General features: G+C 39.0%; 1 protein-coding gene and 1 long non-coding RNA gene across 2 annotated transcripts; both read left to right on the top strand.

The window, feature by feature from the left end:
- Positions 1 to 7,122: 7,122 nt before the first annotated feature.
- Positions 7,123 to 7,552, top strand: LOC121973316. The gene is made up of 3 exons (XR_006109504.1): positions 7,123 to 7,138; positions 7,224 to 7,325; positions 7,403 to 7,552. It is a non-coding gene; the product is annotated as an uncharacterized LOC121973316 (long non-coding RNA).
- Positions 7,553 to 7,629: 77 nt separating this feature from the next.
- LOC121972412 (serine carboxypeptidase-like 19) lies at positions 7,630 to 8,739 on the top strand. Its single transcript, XM_042524084.1, has 4 exons — positions 7,630 to 7,773; positions 8,286 to 8,408; positions 8,482 to 8,584; positions 8,658 to 8,739. Exons 1-4 carry the CDS (start codon positions 7,630 to 7,632, stop codon positions 8,711 to 8,713), a joined length of 426 nt encoding a protein of 141 aa, XP_042380018.1. The 3' UTR covers positions 8,714 to 8,739.
- Positions 8,740 to 16,020: the final 7,281 nt, after the last annotated feature.

Raw genomic sequence — 16,020 nt, 5'->3', positions numbered from 1 at the left:
AAGTGTATAGCTAGTTGCTTAACACTTACGAGATACAACCATTACTTGGTTGTATAACTTGGTGAGTACATTCAGATATATGACTTGTACTGGAGAAGAAAAGATGATGTTAGTTGTGTATCTTTTATGTGACCAGGCACCACATAAAGGAAAATGCAGAAGACTGTTTTTGAGAACAAAACATTTGGTGATTATTTTGAGGTGTTTTGAGAGAATACTTCTCTACCTCCTTTGGAAGCATAATGGTTTACAAGTGATGATCAGTTAACTCGAGCGTTGTTCTATGGGAGATCCTGACTCATGGACCGATTGGATATGGGTAGATATCCTCGATGATACCTAGAGATGTATGACCCATAATTATGTGGAGAACATGCTGTTAGATGATTAACACCTAGGAAGTTCCACCATCACTGAGTGGAAATATCATATGATGATTTATGAGGAGCAGGGCGTCGATTGACAGTTATGTTGGTTAGCTATTTGTTGATGTTACTCCTCTACCCTTATGGGCATTGCTCGTCACTAGAGGTTACTGTTGGTTGCTACTCGGAAAACCTAGAGGTTCCACTGTACAAAAATTTTGTACAAAGGTCTGAACCTTTTCCTAGTTACCATGTGTTCTTTTAAATTAAATTTTGGATCGCTTGCGGAACTTAACACGTTTGATCCAAAACTTAATATATTTGTTCTTTTAGGTTTTGACTTGGATCTCCTGTGGAACTTAACACGTTCGACCCAAGTCACCTTAAGTTATTAATTCCATTAAATATTAATTTCCATAATTGGTTCCCAGTACTGACGTGGCGAGGCACATGGCCTTCTTGGATATGGGAGCAACCACCACCGACTAGACAAAACCTTTTATGGAAAGCTAATATTTAATTTCCTAAAATAACTTTAGGTTAACCGAAAAGAACAATCAAATCACAAGGAAAAGAAAAAAAAAGAACACTATATCGAAAACAAATTCAAAACTCTAGAATTGTATGCTTCTTGTATTTAGTATTATTTCCAAAAATAACTAGTATGATGCGGAAAGAAAAAAATACTAGTTATACCTTTTAGAAAAACCTCTTGATCTTCTACCGTATTCCTCTTCTAACCTTGGACATTGTGTGGGCAACGATCTTCCGAGATGAGAAACCACCAAAGCACCTTCTCCTTTCTTCAAATTTCGGCCAAGCACAAAGCTTCCAAAAGATGAAGATCTTTTCCACCAACCAAGCTCCAAGGGATGTAGGCTTTCTCTCCTTCTTCCTCAAGCTAGATCCGGCCACCAATTAAAACTCCATAAGCATGAAGAGGTTCGGCCACAAAGAGAAGAAGAAGAGAAGAAGGAAGGGCCGGCCACACCACCAAGGAAAAGAGGAAGAAAAATAGAATAGAGTCGTTCCCCTTGAAGCCTCCTCTACCCCCTCTTTTATAATCCTTGGTCTTGGAAAATAAGGAAAATTTAATAAAAATTTCCTTAATTCTTTTTTCATTGAAAAGAAAAATTATTTAATTAAAAATAATTTTCTTTTTCAAATACAATGGCCGGCCACCTCAAGCCCCAAATCAAGGAAAGTTTGAATTAAAACAAGAATTAAAACTTCCTAATTTGTTTCCAGAAATTTATAAAAATTTCTCCAATAATTTAATCCCTTCATGATTGGTTTATAAAAAGGAAATTTAATAAATTAAAATCTTTCTTTTAAACATGTGGATAAAAAGAAAGTTATCTCTAAAAATTAAAATCTCTTTTAATCTACAAATAAGAAAAGATATCAAGTCTTTTCTTAATCTTTTGTAGAAACTAATAAAAGAGAATTATTAATTTTTAAACTTTCTTTTAAATCATGAATATGGTTAAAAAGGAAAGTTTTCTTAAAATTTAAAATCCTCCTTTAATCAACAAATAAGGAAAGATTTCAAATTTTAAACTCTCTTTTAAACATGTAGATGATTTACAAATAAGGAAAGTTTTTACCAAAAATTAAAACCATCCTTTTAAACTACAAATAAGGAAAGAGATTAATCTCTTCTCTTAATCTTTTGTAGAAAGCTATAAAAGAAAAGGTTTAATTTTTATACTCTCTTTTAAAATCAGGATAGCCACATAAGAAATAATTTTAATAAAAAGCCTGTTTAATATTCTAGTGGCCGGCCACCTAAGCTTGGGACCCAAGCTTTGGCCGGCCACCAACTTGGCTCATCCACTTGGTCTTGGCCGGCCCTAGCTTGGGTTCCAAGCTAGCTTGGCCGGCCCCATTGGATGGGTAAGAAGGTGGGTATGCGGTGGGTATAAATCTCTATATACTAGAGGCTACGATAGGGACCGAGAGGAGAAATTGGTTTTGGTCTCCCGATAAAATTAAGCATCCCGTGCTCGCCCCGAACACACAACTTAATTTTATCAATAATAATTCATTCCACTAGAGAACTATTATTGATCTACCGCACCAATCCCAAATTACATTTTGGGCTCCTTCTTATTATGAGTGTGTTAGTCTCCCTGTGTTTAAGATAACAAATGTCCACTAATTAAGTAAGTTACTGACAACTCACTTAATTAATATCTAGCTCCAAGAGTAGTACCACTCAACTTCATTGTCATGTCGGACTAAGTCCACCTGCAGGGTTTAACATGACAATCCTTATGAGCTCCTCTTGGGGACATTCTCAACCTAGATTACTAGGACACAGTTTCCTTCTATAATCAACAACACACACTATAAGTGATATCATTTCCCAACTTATCGGGCTTATTGATTTATCGAACTAAATCTCACCCATTGATAAATTAAAGAAATAAATATCAAATATATGTGCTTGTTATTATATTAGGATTAAGAGCACACACTTCCATAATAACTGAGGTCTTTGTTCCTTCATAAGGTCAGTATAAAAGGAACGACCTCAAATGGTCCTATTCAATACACTCTAAGTGTACTAGTGTAATTATATAGTTAAGATAAACTAATACCTAATTACACTACGACCTTCCAATGGTTTGTTCCTTTCCATCTTGGTCGTGAGCTACTGTTTATAATTTATAAGGTACTGATAACATGATCTTCTGTGTGTGACACCACACACCATGTTATCTACAATATAAATTAATTGAACAACTACATTTATCACAAATGTAGACATTTGACCAATGTGATTCTTATTTCTAGATAAATGTTTTATACCAAAAGCTAGGCTTTTAGTATACATTCTAACAGTTACTGAACCTCAGGTGGAGCAATCATAGTATGAGGTGTTGCAAGACAATATTTAGTCGACTTAGCTAACATTGTCTCTATAAGTAACTCAAGACCTTAACCACACGATCATTTACTAAAAAGTTTATATGTTAGATCTAGGTGTTCGATATTTTATCGACATTTGTCGGAAGACATTTACGGGTATGAGTATGAGGTTTGTGGTGATATTTTCTGGATGGGTAGACTCTCAGTCAGGGGGTTGAGTGACCCTTTGGACTTTGGGTTGTCATTCCTTTATTGTGGATATTTGAGTATCTGAAGGATGAGATTTGACATATTCTTTGGATATTTATGGATAAAATTAATAGAATTTTGTATACTCATATCTCATGGATTGATCGTATCTCTACTATTTGGAGAGTTGTTGATCATTGATCAGGAAATCAAGGGATGCTCTTGGATTTTCGGTTGTGCTGCACTTTTGGTAGGATGGTGATATATTTCCACATCTTGATTGTAGCTCATGATGAGAGTGAATCAGTGGGAAATTAGATTGGTGAGTACATGACTGGTCTGTCTCACTAAAGATATATGTGAATGGATTTTCCCACTAGATATAGTTCCTGTAGTGGAACAACATGATGTGCAATGTTGAACCATAGTGGATATGTTGAAGTTTGTTTGCAGTGGGTGCTGAAGGATGATGCCTTTGTGCAAGAGGCTATCAGGTTTAATTGATGTTAAGGATGGTTTGAGATTGATGAATATTGTTGGATCAGATATTGTGATATGTTGTTTTCTGGTGTCTGGCCATAGGCTTGTTGTTAGGGATTTTACGTTAGAGAATGTCAGTTGTACTGATATTATAAGTCTTTGGTTTTACCATTTAGGCTTACAGTGCCCTAGATGTTTTCATGGACTAGATGAATTTGGTATTCTTAGGGTATTTGGATCAATGATGTTGTCTTCAGTGATAATATTGTGATCTATTCTAGATCTGAGGTGGATCACATACACCACCTTCGCATAGTTTTAGAGATGTTTTAGCAGGAACATCTTTATGCGAAATTCAGTAATGCGTGTTTCAATGGTCTTCTATGGAATTGTTGGGATATATTGTCTTTAGTAGGGATATATCAATGGATCTACAGAAGATGAAAGTCATTATCAGTTGGGAGTAGTTGAAGTCTGTACAGGAGACTTGCAGATTCTTTGGTCTGACTGGTTATTACCGGAGGTTGATTGAGGGTTTTTCCAGTGTACTGTTGATTGAACAGTCTAGGAAAGGAATGAAATTTTCCTAGACAGAGGCTTGTGAGATTAGTTTTAGGAGTGGAAACGAAAAGCTGATAACTGCACCTATCTTAGTTGTACTTTCTAGTGTAGATGGATTTGTTTTCTATACAGATATATCGTACCCAGGGTTTGGTGCAGTTCCGATGTAGCATGAGCAGAGTAGTTCCGTGGCAGTAGACAGAATTCTCGTATACTGAGAATGAGATTCTTTATTTTCGCGGGAGATTATGTGTGTTCCTGAGTCATTTCGTATCCGGGAGAAGTTACTACAGGAAACACCTCGATCTGGATTTGTGATATATTTGGGTGACACCCGATGTATGGAGTCTTGAAGTGTTCTGATAGGTGGAGCGACATGAAGGAAGACATCGCGGAGTTGTAGCTTGATGTCTAGCAGGACACCAAGTGGATGCTGGATATCAGTGACCAGCGGAATTACTTTAGTAGATTCATATACTGGAATGGAAATGTGAGCATGTTATGATGGATTTTTGTTGTGGGATTACCCAAGACACGGAGAGGATCCGATGTTTTGGGCAATCATTGTTTGGTTGACTAGATTTGTTCCCTTTCTATTGATCTGTAGGATGGATTCTTTGGATCGAGTAGCAGGATTTTACTTTAGAGAGATTACCTGACTGGATGATATATCTCTTAGCATTGTATCGGATGGAGATATGTTATTCACATCATAGTACTGCAGATTTTATAGCGGACCATGGATAGGGAGTCTCAATTTAGTACAGCTTTCCATCCTCAGACTAACGGGTAGTTTGAGAGCACTATATAGATGTTGGAGGATTGGTTGATAGTGTGTATTATGAACTTCAGAGGTAGTGAGGGAATTATTTATGACTAGTAGATTTTTCTCACAGTCGGCTATACAGCAGTGTGAGAGAAGCGGAAGCAGGGAGAGCTCATAACCCACAGAGTCATCTCTTACAGTTGGATATTTGTTATGATACTTGGATGGAGTGGTAAATGCGTATGTTGTTTTGGTGGTTATCCTTGGATGATGATCCCTGAGTTGAGCAGTAAATTTGAGGACCAAATTTTTGTTAGTGGGGGAGAATATAAAATACAGCACCCAAATAATAAATAAATAATAATGTTATTTGAGAAATAATCTTATTAGATTTTTTAGGAATTTTTAGAAATTTTCTGGTAATTTTTCGGAGCTCGTATGACGAAATTGGAGGGGAGACATTTATAGGCTTGGGAAAAAAACCTATTCAGGATACCCAAAAATAGGAGTTGATTGAGAAGTGTACTTAGGGTTTGATTAAGCAAAACCTATGTTTATTTTCTCTTTTATTTTCCTCTCCTCTCATCGCGTCGTACACACCTCCGCCGCACTCTTCTCTCCCCATTTCCTCTTCCTCTCATCTTCTTCGCGAGCGATCTTTGGCCGATTCACCGTCGTCGGCGTCGAGAGAGACTACCCGAGCCGACACCGCCCGAACCCCTCCTCCTCCCCTTCGATCATCGGAGTTGGATCTGCCGCTGAGTTCCCTGAGTTGCCCTCCCTTGCACGGGTTGCCTTCAGCCAAGAGCAGGGAGGTGTCGTCCTCTCACGTTCGGCACAGCCTTGTGTGACCTAGCATTGTCGAAGTCGTCGACCATCAGAAGCCTATCGCTACCGTCGATGCTGGATATCTGTTGGAAGTCACCGATCGAGTCCGATCTGCACTCGACATCACCATCCACTACAAGAAAAATGTCATTCAACAACACTCAAACGACAACGGTTTTATACCAAACCGTTGTCTTTTTATCTTTTAACAACGGTTTTAACAAAAACTGTTGTCTTTTAGTAATTTTTTTGGCCTATGACAACGGTTTTTAAAAACTGTTGTCAATTTATGTTTTTTGAGGATACGACAACGGTTTTTAAAGGGAACGACAACAGTTTTTTAAAACTGTTGTCTATGTGCACTTTTTTGGGATTACGACAACAGTTTTTAAAAACCGTTGTCTATTAAGTGTTGTTGAATGCGATTGTTTTTTCTTTCGCCACTTTTTCTCCTTCATCATTTGTCTATTTTACGCTTTGTTTTTTTCTGTCTCTTTCCCAAAACCCTACTCTTCGTCGCCTCCTCCTCACCGCCCTCTTCGTCGCCTCCCTCCTCACCACCCTCTTCACTGCCTTCTTCGCCGCCTCCCTCCTCACCGCCCTCTTCATCACCTCCCTCTTCGCCGCCTCCCTCCTCACCACCCTCTTCGCTGCCTCCTTCCTCGCCGCCCTCTTCGTCGCCTCAACTTTCGGCCTCGCCACCTCCTCCTCGCGACCTCTACTTTCAGCCATCTTCACCGCCTCCTCCTCGTCGCCTCGACTTTCAGCCAGTTCCAACACAAGAAGGAAGAAGAAGGAAGGAGGAGGAGGAAGATGGAAATCCCTCTCCTGATTGTCTCACTGATCTTTCTCTGCTTCTTTTCCTCTGCTCTCTCATCTTCTGTGGTCACCTATTTACCTGGATTCCAAGGCCCCCTTCCCTACATGACCAAGGGAAGCTTGGTCTACGATCGGCGGCGGTGAATCATGTTTCGGCGTCTCCTGTTGCAGCATCCCCGCCGTGGCGTCGCCACTGGCTTCCTCGCTCTCACCGCCTTCACTCTCGGTTCCTCCGACGACCCCTCCCTCCCCACAAGTAACCCTCCTTTCTTCCTTTTCCCTTCACCTCCTTTCTCAATATTTTCTCTTCTTTCTCACGCATGTGCTCCCCTTCGTAAAAGATGTCGCCATTTCGATATGCGATCCGTTTCGGCAATTTCTGTCTTCGACTTCGTCGATTTTCTCGCAAGATTTCACGCTTCCATTCTCAGTCTTTTCTCCAGGTTTAAACCTAACCTATCGTCCTTAAAGTTTTCTTTCATCGATTTGGAGTTGCATAATCTTTTAATCTGATTCGTAGAGTTTTTTGCACGGCATTTTCCAACCGCGTGCCCTCTTCCACCTCCGGATTCAAGTAAGGACGTGGCATGCTGCAGTGGATGCCTCAAAAGGAACTCTATTGTCAAAGCGGCCGCGGCAGCTGGTCCTGCCGTGGTGAATATATGTCTTACTGAAGGTGAAAGGACTTTATTGTGTCTTCAGATTTCCTCAATATGTGGATTTTTTTTAGGTGTATTCGTTTGAACGATGAGCTTTTTCCAATACTTCTTTTCAGATGTATATGGTCCTATGCCTATAATGGGTATAGGGTCTGGCACTATCATTGATCCTGATGGGACGATCTTGACCTGTGCAGACTTTTCTAGTAGGCAAGTGATCTCAAAAGGCAAAGTGAGTATGCAAACCTACAACTTAGTTATTCATCTTGATGAAGAAATGCGCTTAGAACTGGATGAGGACTGAGAATTTGAATTTGCAAGTTATATCCAGTTGGACTTGGTTACAAATACTATCTGGGTGAAGTTACAAGCAATTAGATTTCATCATGTAGACTAATAAAGATTGTGACTCATGTCTTAGTCCACCTTTGTAGGGCGGAAATTGTAGAAGATTGCAAGATGCATATCGGTCTTTTTGAAGTTTCCTTGGTTAGCTTGCTGTCATACAAGTTTGAAAGATGTTCTCCTAACTCAGTCTGGTTCATATCTGACTATGCTAAGTTTGCTTGAGATGATGAGATGTAATAGTCCTGGACCATATCTTTAAGTTTCCTGGACCATATAAGGGAAGCTTGGTCTACCATCCTTATTCCTGGACCAAGGTAACTTCTTCTTCTTGATCAGTAATTGAGGAAGCAATATGATACATGCTTTTGTCCTGTCTGCGTGAAAACATTCGTGCAGGTAGCCAACATTATCTTTGTAGATTCCCCGTTGGGTTCTGGATTCTCATACTCAAGAAAATATGAAGGGTATGATGCCAACGATACTATTTGGTCCGAACAGGCTTCTAAGTTTCTTTTACAGGTGGGAAAGATCATATATATTCCTGATGTAATTACTGTAAGTGCCTTAAATATGTAATCTTTCACTTTTGCAGTGGCTTGTTGAGCACCCACAGTTCATCTCCAATCCCCTCTACATTGCTGGGGATTCATATGCTGGAAAAATTGTACCTATGGTGGCCAAAAGAATATTGGATGGTAACTCTACTTTTAATGTAAACTATTGATGAGGGTGTTAATTTACATGCCATTTTCATTTACTGTAATTCAGGTATTGATGAAGGGAAAGAACCATTACTTAACCTCCAGGTAAATTGCTTGAATTGATGGGCCACTGGCAATAAAGGGAAAGAATCTAATTTTGATCTTTAAATTATGTCATAGTTTATATGAAAGAAAAAGCCTTGGCTTTCAGGGTTACTTGATTGGCAATCCATCCACGGGTGGAAAAGTCGATACCAATTCTAAAATACCTTATGCTCACAGCATGGGAATCATATCAGATGACTTCTTTGGGGTAATCTTAGTAGATCAACTAGGACGAATTTCTCAAAATGATCTTTGGTATCACTTCACGAATTGTTATTTAGTTATTATTTTTTTCCAATTAATTATATTTTGTTCTTTAAGATCATATAATTTATGTGTGTTCACAGTTCACAAAAGCGGAGTACTCTCAAGAAGAAATTGATGAAGTGCGCTCTGAGATAGCAGAATGCATACAAGATCATATTTATGAATAGGTATATACATGAGTTCATCTTATTGCATTTGACAATAATAATATTCAGTTAAATTGAATACATGCTGCTTATACTTGATTGCACTTGATTTGGAGATATCTGTCTCTGAGTCCATTTACCAAATCCAATCGGCATGACTAAACTGCATACTTGATGCGCCAACATCAAATACAAACCGATAACTTAATCCTTTGTCAAATATAAAAATTGATTAACCTTAATCCTTTGTCAAATATGTATACTGTATTTTGGTTTACATAACAAACTTTCTGGGGTTCTCAATTTTATAATGTAGATGTCTTTGTTTAGAAGGATAATAATCTTGTTACTGCAGCATCTTCATTTTTTTAGATGACTCCATTATTAATAGTGACGAAGGGGGTATTTTACATCAAATTGAGATGATTATGGTCAATTTTTTCTGGGGTTCTATCAGTTCCAATAGGAAGATTCACTGGATCTCTTGGAAAGATATTTGTAAACCTAAGCTAGAAGGAGGATTGGGAGTAGAGAACACACCTGTCGAAATTTCTGTCTAGCATGTACTGTCGGTCAGTCTCTCCTGTGGTGGTTTTACTCAAAAACAAAGCTTCACATTGTTGGAAAAGGACGTTACATATGAGAAACGTAGCAGAAGAGCAGATTAGATGGCGTTTAGGTGAAGATCATATTAATTTCTGGTTTGATACATGGTTAGATGCAGGTCCTTTGTTAAATCCCTCAGTCTCATCGTTAAATCTTGGGCTTTTATGTTCTTTACTAGTTCTATCTGTGTGATTTCCATGATCTAATTAGCGGTATCCTCTATGATGTTGTTGGAAGTTTGGATTGCTCTTTTCTACTCTCTATTCCGTGTAAAAACTAAATAAACCATCTCTATGCTTTTGCATGATTGTCGGAGAATTTTATTCGAATATGAATTGGGGGAAATGCTAATATAGTTAGGAATTTTGATTCCTGCTAGAAGTTAGGCCGTTTACTGAGTCTATTTGAGTATCAAGAGAGTAGATCCTTATGATAATTGTGGGTTGATCAATTTGCTTGCTCTGTGAATTTAAATTAGTAAAGCTTGTTTGCTTAATTCTCTGTGTGCTGCTTTATTGCTTCAGCCCTTGTTTGTATTTGTGATTTTGTATGCTCCGGAAATAAGTTGGAACTTGATTTTTCATGTCTAATTTAGCTAGATTCTATAATGCTTTTTTGATGCTCAATGATAGAACCAGAATCTGGTTGTTGCTCTAAGCCATTTCTGCAAGTAGATTTTCCTGAATTTGCTATTAATTAAGCAAATGCTATATGTAGATCTGCAAGTCTTCGATTTTTAGATTAATTTAAATAATTATGCTGATTTACTAAAGAAATTGCTGGCGGATTATCTCACTAACAAAGCAGTTGAACCCATAGTAGATGGAGTTTCGCTAGACTTCAAATTGGATAGAATTTTTTTTTGGTATATGTAAAGTTGATAGGTTTGGTTTACCATACTTAAGAGTTACTTGTAAAGCCATATAGCTGGTCTTTTAAGACATACTACTTTGAGTTTTTGTAAAACTGTAATAAGGTCAGGTGTGAAATTTCCAAGAGATCCATTTTTTATGCTATTTACTCTTGGGAAATGAATTAACTTGCAATCATATGCTATTTACCTCAGGGAAAAGATAATGACCCGTTTCTGTGAAAGGAGAAGAAAAGAGAAGCTAGGAGGGAGGAGAAACTAGAAAAGGCTGCAGTTTAGAAGATGCACAGGCTGTTTAGAAGATGCACAGGTAGAGAAGACGTGCTCCAACAAAACATGATATTTTGGACTATATGTGTGATATATATAAACTTTTGGCTGTGTAAACTTTTATGATGTTTGAATGTTGATGTTTGGTACTTTAATGATGTTTGGATGATGATGTTTGGTACTTTAATGAAATTTGCATTGTAAATATTGATTATGTAGGTTTTTTATCAATGAAAATTGCACTGGATGTTTTTTATAAACCATTGAGTAGGAAAAGATTAATAAGTTTTTTATTTATTGTCAAAATGTTGTATATTGTACCCAAAGACATCAGTTTAAATATGTCAAACTGTTGTCAATGGCGTTAAAAGACAATAGTGACAAACTGATGTTATTTAACATCGTTGCCTAAAAAGACAACGGTTTTTAACCGTTGTCAAACCGATGTCATTGGCAAAAAAGACAACGCTTTTTAGCCGTTGTCGTAGACAGTTCAAAACTATTGTTGAAAAGCCTAGGCATACGCTCAAAGACAACGGTGAAAAACTGTTGTCTTTGTAGGAAAAGACAACAGTTTTTCACCGTTGTAAAAATGTTGTCTTTGCCTTCAAAGACAACGGTTAAAAACTGTTGTCGTTGGCCACCCCTTTTAACAACACAACCTTTAACAACAGTTCAAAATAGCCTACGACAACGGTTTAAAACCATTGTTGTTTGTCTTTTTTCTTGTAGTGATCGCCTTCCCAAGCCCTAGCATCCATCGCCGATGCCGACTCCTGATCTACCAATGCTGACTATCGATTCATCGTCTCCGTGCCCTAGATTTGCTACCGTCGTTCACTCGATCGTTACCCAACGTCTCCTTATCATCGGGTGCCACTGCCACCGGAAGGGAGGTTTGACACAAAGGAAGACAGGGTTGTCCTCTCCTTAGCTTGAGGACCAGGCGGAGTAAAGGAGATTTCCACTGGAGGGACCTCTGCTGCGGAGCCATAGAACTCTTTCCCTATCACACGGATCCCTTCACTGGAGTGGTACCACAACCCTTATCCCAGCAAGCTCACCATCTTTGCAGTTCCTTCCGATCACACATCTTGCCATCATGGATGCATTGCTAAGGTTGGTTGTGTCTTGGATGTTCTTGTCAACATTGCTGTTGTGTTGATGTAGTGCTTAATGAGTCATATTGGTGGTGCAGATCTTATGATTGATGAAATGCCTAGTTCCTTTTGTTGTCTCTATTCATGTCGTCAGCGCCGTCATCGGGCACCATCTTCCGTGAGTAGTTGTTGGATCAGTAAACAACCTTGGAGAAGAAGAGGGAGCCATGGGAAACAAATTACTTGACCTAAGTTTGGTTAATCTGTGTTAGATATTCAGATGTGATATGTTGATTAGAGGTTGGTTGGCAATTGATTTGGTTATTATTCGTATGTTTGATTAGGAGGGGCAATGATTTCATCGTCTCTAGCGGAGAGTTATACCAGCTATAAGTCATTGGTGGAGCCATCAATTCTGGTGAGTGATTAGCATTGATATATGTGTAGTTTAATCTATTGGATTATGGACTTAGTTAGTTGATGTGAGTATTTAAGCTTGGAATTGATTAGTTTAGAGGATGAATGGTTTAGTCATGGATTCTTAATCAGATTGATGTTAAGGTGGCTATTTGGTTCATGGTGGATTTAGCTAGCTAGTTCCTACATGATTAGTTATATTATACGTATTGTGATCGTAGGACTTGGGTTCAGGATGAGTGTCTTGATGTGGGATTACTTGACACGATCTATGTATAAAGGCGGGTACTTCTTGCTTTATCTCTTTAGAACTATGACCCTAGTGCATGAGCTTTATATTCAGATAGTTGCTGTATTTATCTTGACTCCACTCTTATTTTTCCTACGCTTGATACTTCCACTCAATCTTTGAGCTACTCGTTTCTGTATCTATACAGTCTCTCGTTGCTATCTATGATATTTAGTAGATACCAGACACTAGATACTAGATGTTAGATACTGGATATATATGTAGGACCGTTAGATTCGATAGAGGGGGGGGGGGGTGAATATCGATTCGAAAATATCGAGTATAAGCGCAGCGGAAAAGTAAAGTAGACACAGGGTGTTTTTACTTCGTTCGGAGCCTGTGACGACTCCTACTCGAAGGCCCGTACTCCTTGAGTACTTTCGTTGGGCAATTCACTAGCAATTCGGATAATTACAATTTAAGTACAAAAAGATGCTAATGAAAAGAAAAAACAAAGCTGTACCGACAGACAAGGAATTTAAAAGAGCAGGATCGTGTCGTCGGAGCTTTGTGAGCATCATTGGAGCGCAGAGCAGCAGAGCGAGTAATCTCAGAGTTCTCATATGTGAAACAGATGATTCTGAAGCTCCTGCCTGGGGCTTCTTTTATATGTTGCTCCGGGCGCCTGGATTCCTTCCGGGCGCCTGGAATGTGACGTAGCTGCTCAAACCGAGATGCTCCACGTGGCGACGACTTGGCCTGGATATAATTTATTTTCCGGGCGCCCGGATCCCTTCCGGGCGCTCGGACCTCCGGGCGCCCGGATCCCCTCCGGGCGCCCGGACCACTTTGTTCCAGAAAGCTCCCTTTTCCTGCAAAACAAAGTTAGTCCGAGGCAATATATATCCTGCAAAATAGATCGTTAGCACATTTTATAATAGTATGAATTAGCACAAATAGTATGATTTAGATTCCGTCTTTCCGAGACCGGAATCTAGTCACGATCTCGACTTAGACATCCGAAATGGATCTAAGCCAGATCGACGCCTAATGTTCCCTTCCCGGGAACGCGTCCTCGCAGTCACTCCCCTCTCGTGACTTACCTCACTTACCTGCCAGACGTCCGGTCAGCCCTTCGACCCGTCTGGACTTCTTGCCAGCTATCCGGTCAGCCCGTCGACCTAGCTGGACTTCTTGCCAAGCGTCCGATCAGCCCGTCGACCCGCTTGGACTTCTCGCCAGCTATCCGGTCAGCCCGTCGACCTAGCTGGACTTCGTGCCAGACATCCGATCAGCCCGTCGACCTGTCTGGACTTCTCCTGCACACTCGATCAAAGTGTCAAATAACAACAAAACTAACTTAACCTATTTGTCATTCATCAAAACCTAGGTTAGACTGTTAGTGCTACCCGCACCAATAATCTCCCCCTTTTTGATGGAATGACAACCTGGTTAAGTTAGTGAAAGGACGCAAAAATAAATAACACAGGTACATCGGTTTTAAAGTTAGTTTTAGTGTTTTCAATTTGGTTTAGCTAACTTAACCACCTAACCCTCCCCCTTTGGCATTCATCAAAAAAATAAGCAAGGGTTAACAATCATAGTGTAGAGTTGCTGTAAAAAGTAATCAAATTAAAAAACAGCTAATTTTGAAAAATATCTAAGTTTGGTTCAAAATTCAAAAATAAAAGTACAATTTTTAACACCAAGTTAAAAAAAATAGTCAAGTTGACTTGGGGGAGACAAGTTGAATTTTGAAAAGTATAAATTTAAAGTTAATCAAGTTTAACTTTTCAAGCGCGTAAAATTTTTCAAATTAGGTTTTTCAAATTTAGTTTTCAAGTTTAAGTAACAATTACTATTCAAAAAGGTAAGTTTTCAACTTCGATTTTTCAAAACAAAGCAAAAATTAAACAAGTAAGATTAATTTTTCAAGATGTAAAATTTTTTTGCCAAAATAAATTTTAAACACTTTTAAACTTCCAAGTTTAATATTCAACTTTTAAAATCAGGTTTAAAAATTAGGTGGGATTAAACTTTCAAGTTTTTCAAACACTTAGTTAAATTTGACTTTTTGTAAACTGGTATTCAAAAAATAAGTTAGTTTTAAAATAGATGTATAAAAGCACTTTTCAAATACACAAAATTTTAAATAATTTCTCCCCCTGAACTTGATACTTAACATTAAACAGCTGTCTAACCAATTAGGTACTAACTAACTATTAGAAGATAGTAGCTTTCACTTGGTTAGTCAGATTAAGTTGATTATAAGCAGTCAGTGTTTGACTTGACTGATGATCTTAATCTGATTACTGTCTGATTTGTATTTAACGTCCAGACTTATGCTAATGCACTGAAATAAGCATCTTAAGTCCAGACAGTTGGTCTATGCATCTCACCCCTTTCTATGTTTGTCAAATACAAGCAAGGTAAACCTAAGGTGTTGGTGAGATGCTCAAAAACTAGTCCTATGGGTACATGCTTTCTAGGGATTCAAAACTAGTCTAAGGCCAAAACTGTTTTTGAAAATCTAAAAATGGAAAGTTTTGAAAACAGACAAGTTTAACTTATAATTTGAAAAAAAACATGTTTGAAAATATTTTTGAAAAATCCTAGTCTACCAAGATTGAACATAATCAATGCAAGTCTGAAATATCACTAGATAGATCCAAAATATTTTACAGATAGTGTAGCTACAGAAGTCAGTCATAACTAGAGCTACTGAGATGATGAAGGGGGTGGTCCAGATCCCAAGGATCGGAGAAGCGCCATCAGCTCAGTGTGTCGGGTCTCCCCGGCAGCTCGTAACTCAGCAACCTCTCGCCGTATGTCCCGATGAAAACCAGAGTTCTCCTGCTGGAGACTCGCCATAGCTCTCTCTAGTCCGGTCATACGGTCGGCTAGAGTGCGGGGAGCGTGACGTGGTGCTCGAGCTGGTGGTGGAGGTGGAACAGCCTCCTCCGGAAACAGTGCAAGCATGAACTCATCCTGCTCGGCCTCCCCCTGTGCTCCTGGGTCGTGCTGGTGCTGTGCCCCCCTCCGCCAAGACATAGTCCCGTCATCCCTATCTACGTGGATACCAGCTAAGGAGAAGTTCCGAGCTGCTATAACATCGAACTCGGTCATATAGGCAATGTCTCCTCTAGTGACATCAATGTGCAACGAGGACATATAGGCTGTCAGAATGTGACAGAATGGCATGTGGACTCGTCTATGAGTCACGTATCCAGCCGAGTAGATAATGGTGGAAAAGATATGTAGGCTTATGTCAATATCTAACCTATGAATCAGGGCATAGAGTAAAAATGAATGGAATGGGTGCATCACAGCGATGTCCCGAGTCGTCAGTGGTAAAATGCAAAGGACTAAGACCCTATAAAGAGCGTAGTCCTGGACTCAAAGTTCTACCGACCTAAACT

Source organism: Zingiber officinale, chromosome 4A, assembly GCF_018446385.1.
Source record: "Zingiber officinale cultivar Zhangliang chromosome 4A, Zo_v1.1, whole genome shotgun sequence".
Classification (NCBI taxonomy): domain Eukaryota; kingdom Viridiplantae; phylum Streptophyta; class Magnoliopsida; order Zingiberales; family Zingiberaceae; genus Zingiber; species Zingiber officinale.
Note: the sequence above shows the minus strand (reverse complement) of the source record. Positions and strands in the feature narration are given on the sequence as shown.

Excerpts from the sequence above, each read along its gene's own strand:
- LOC121972412 (XM_042524084.1), top strand. The coding sequence starts at position 7,630 with ATGAGCTTTTTCCAATACTTCTTTTCAGATGTATATGGTCCTATGCCT. Across the intron at positions 8,409-8,481 it reads CTTCTAAGTTTCTTTTACAG|TGGCTTGTTGAGCACCCACA; the intron begins GTGGGAAAGATC and ends TCACTTTTGCAG. Across the intron at positions 8,585-8,657 it reads GGCCAAAAGAATATTGGATG|GTATTGATGAAGGGAAAGAA; the intron begins GTAACTCTACTT and ends ACTGTAATTCAG.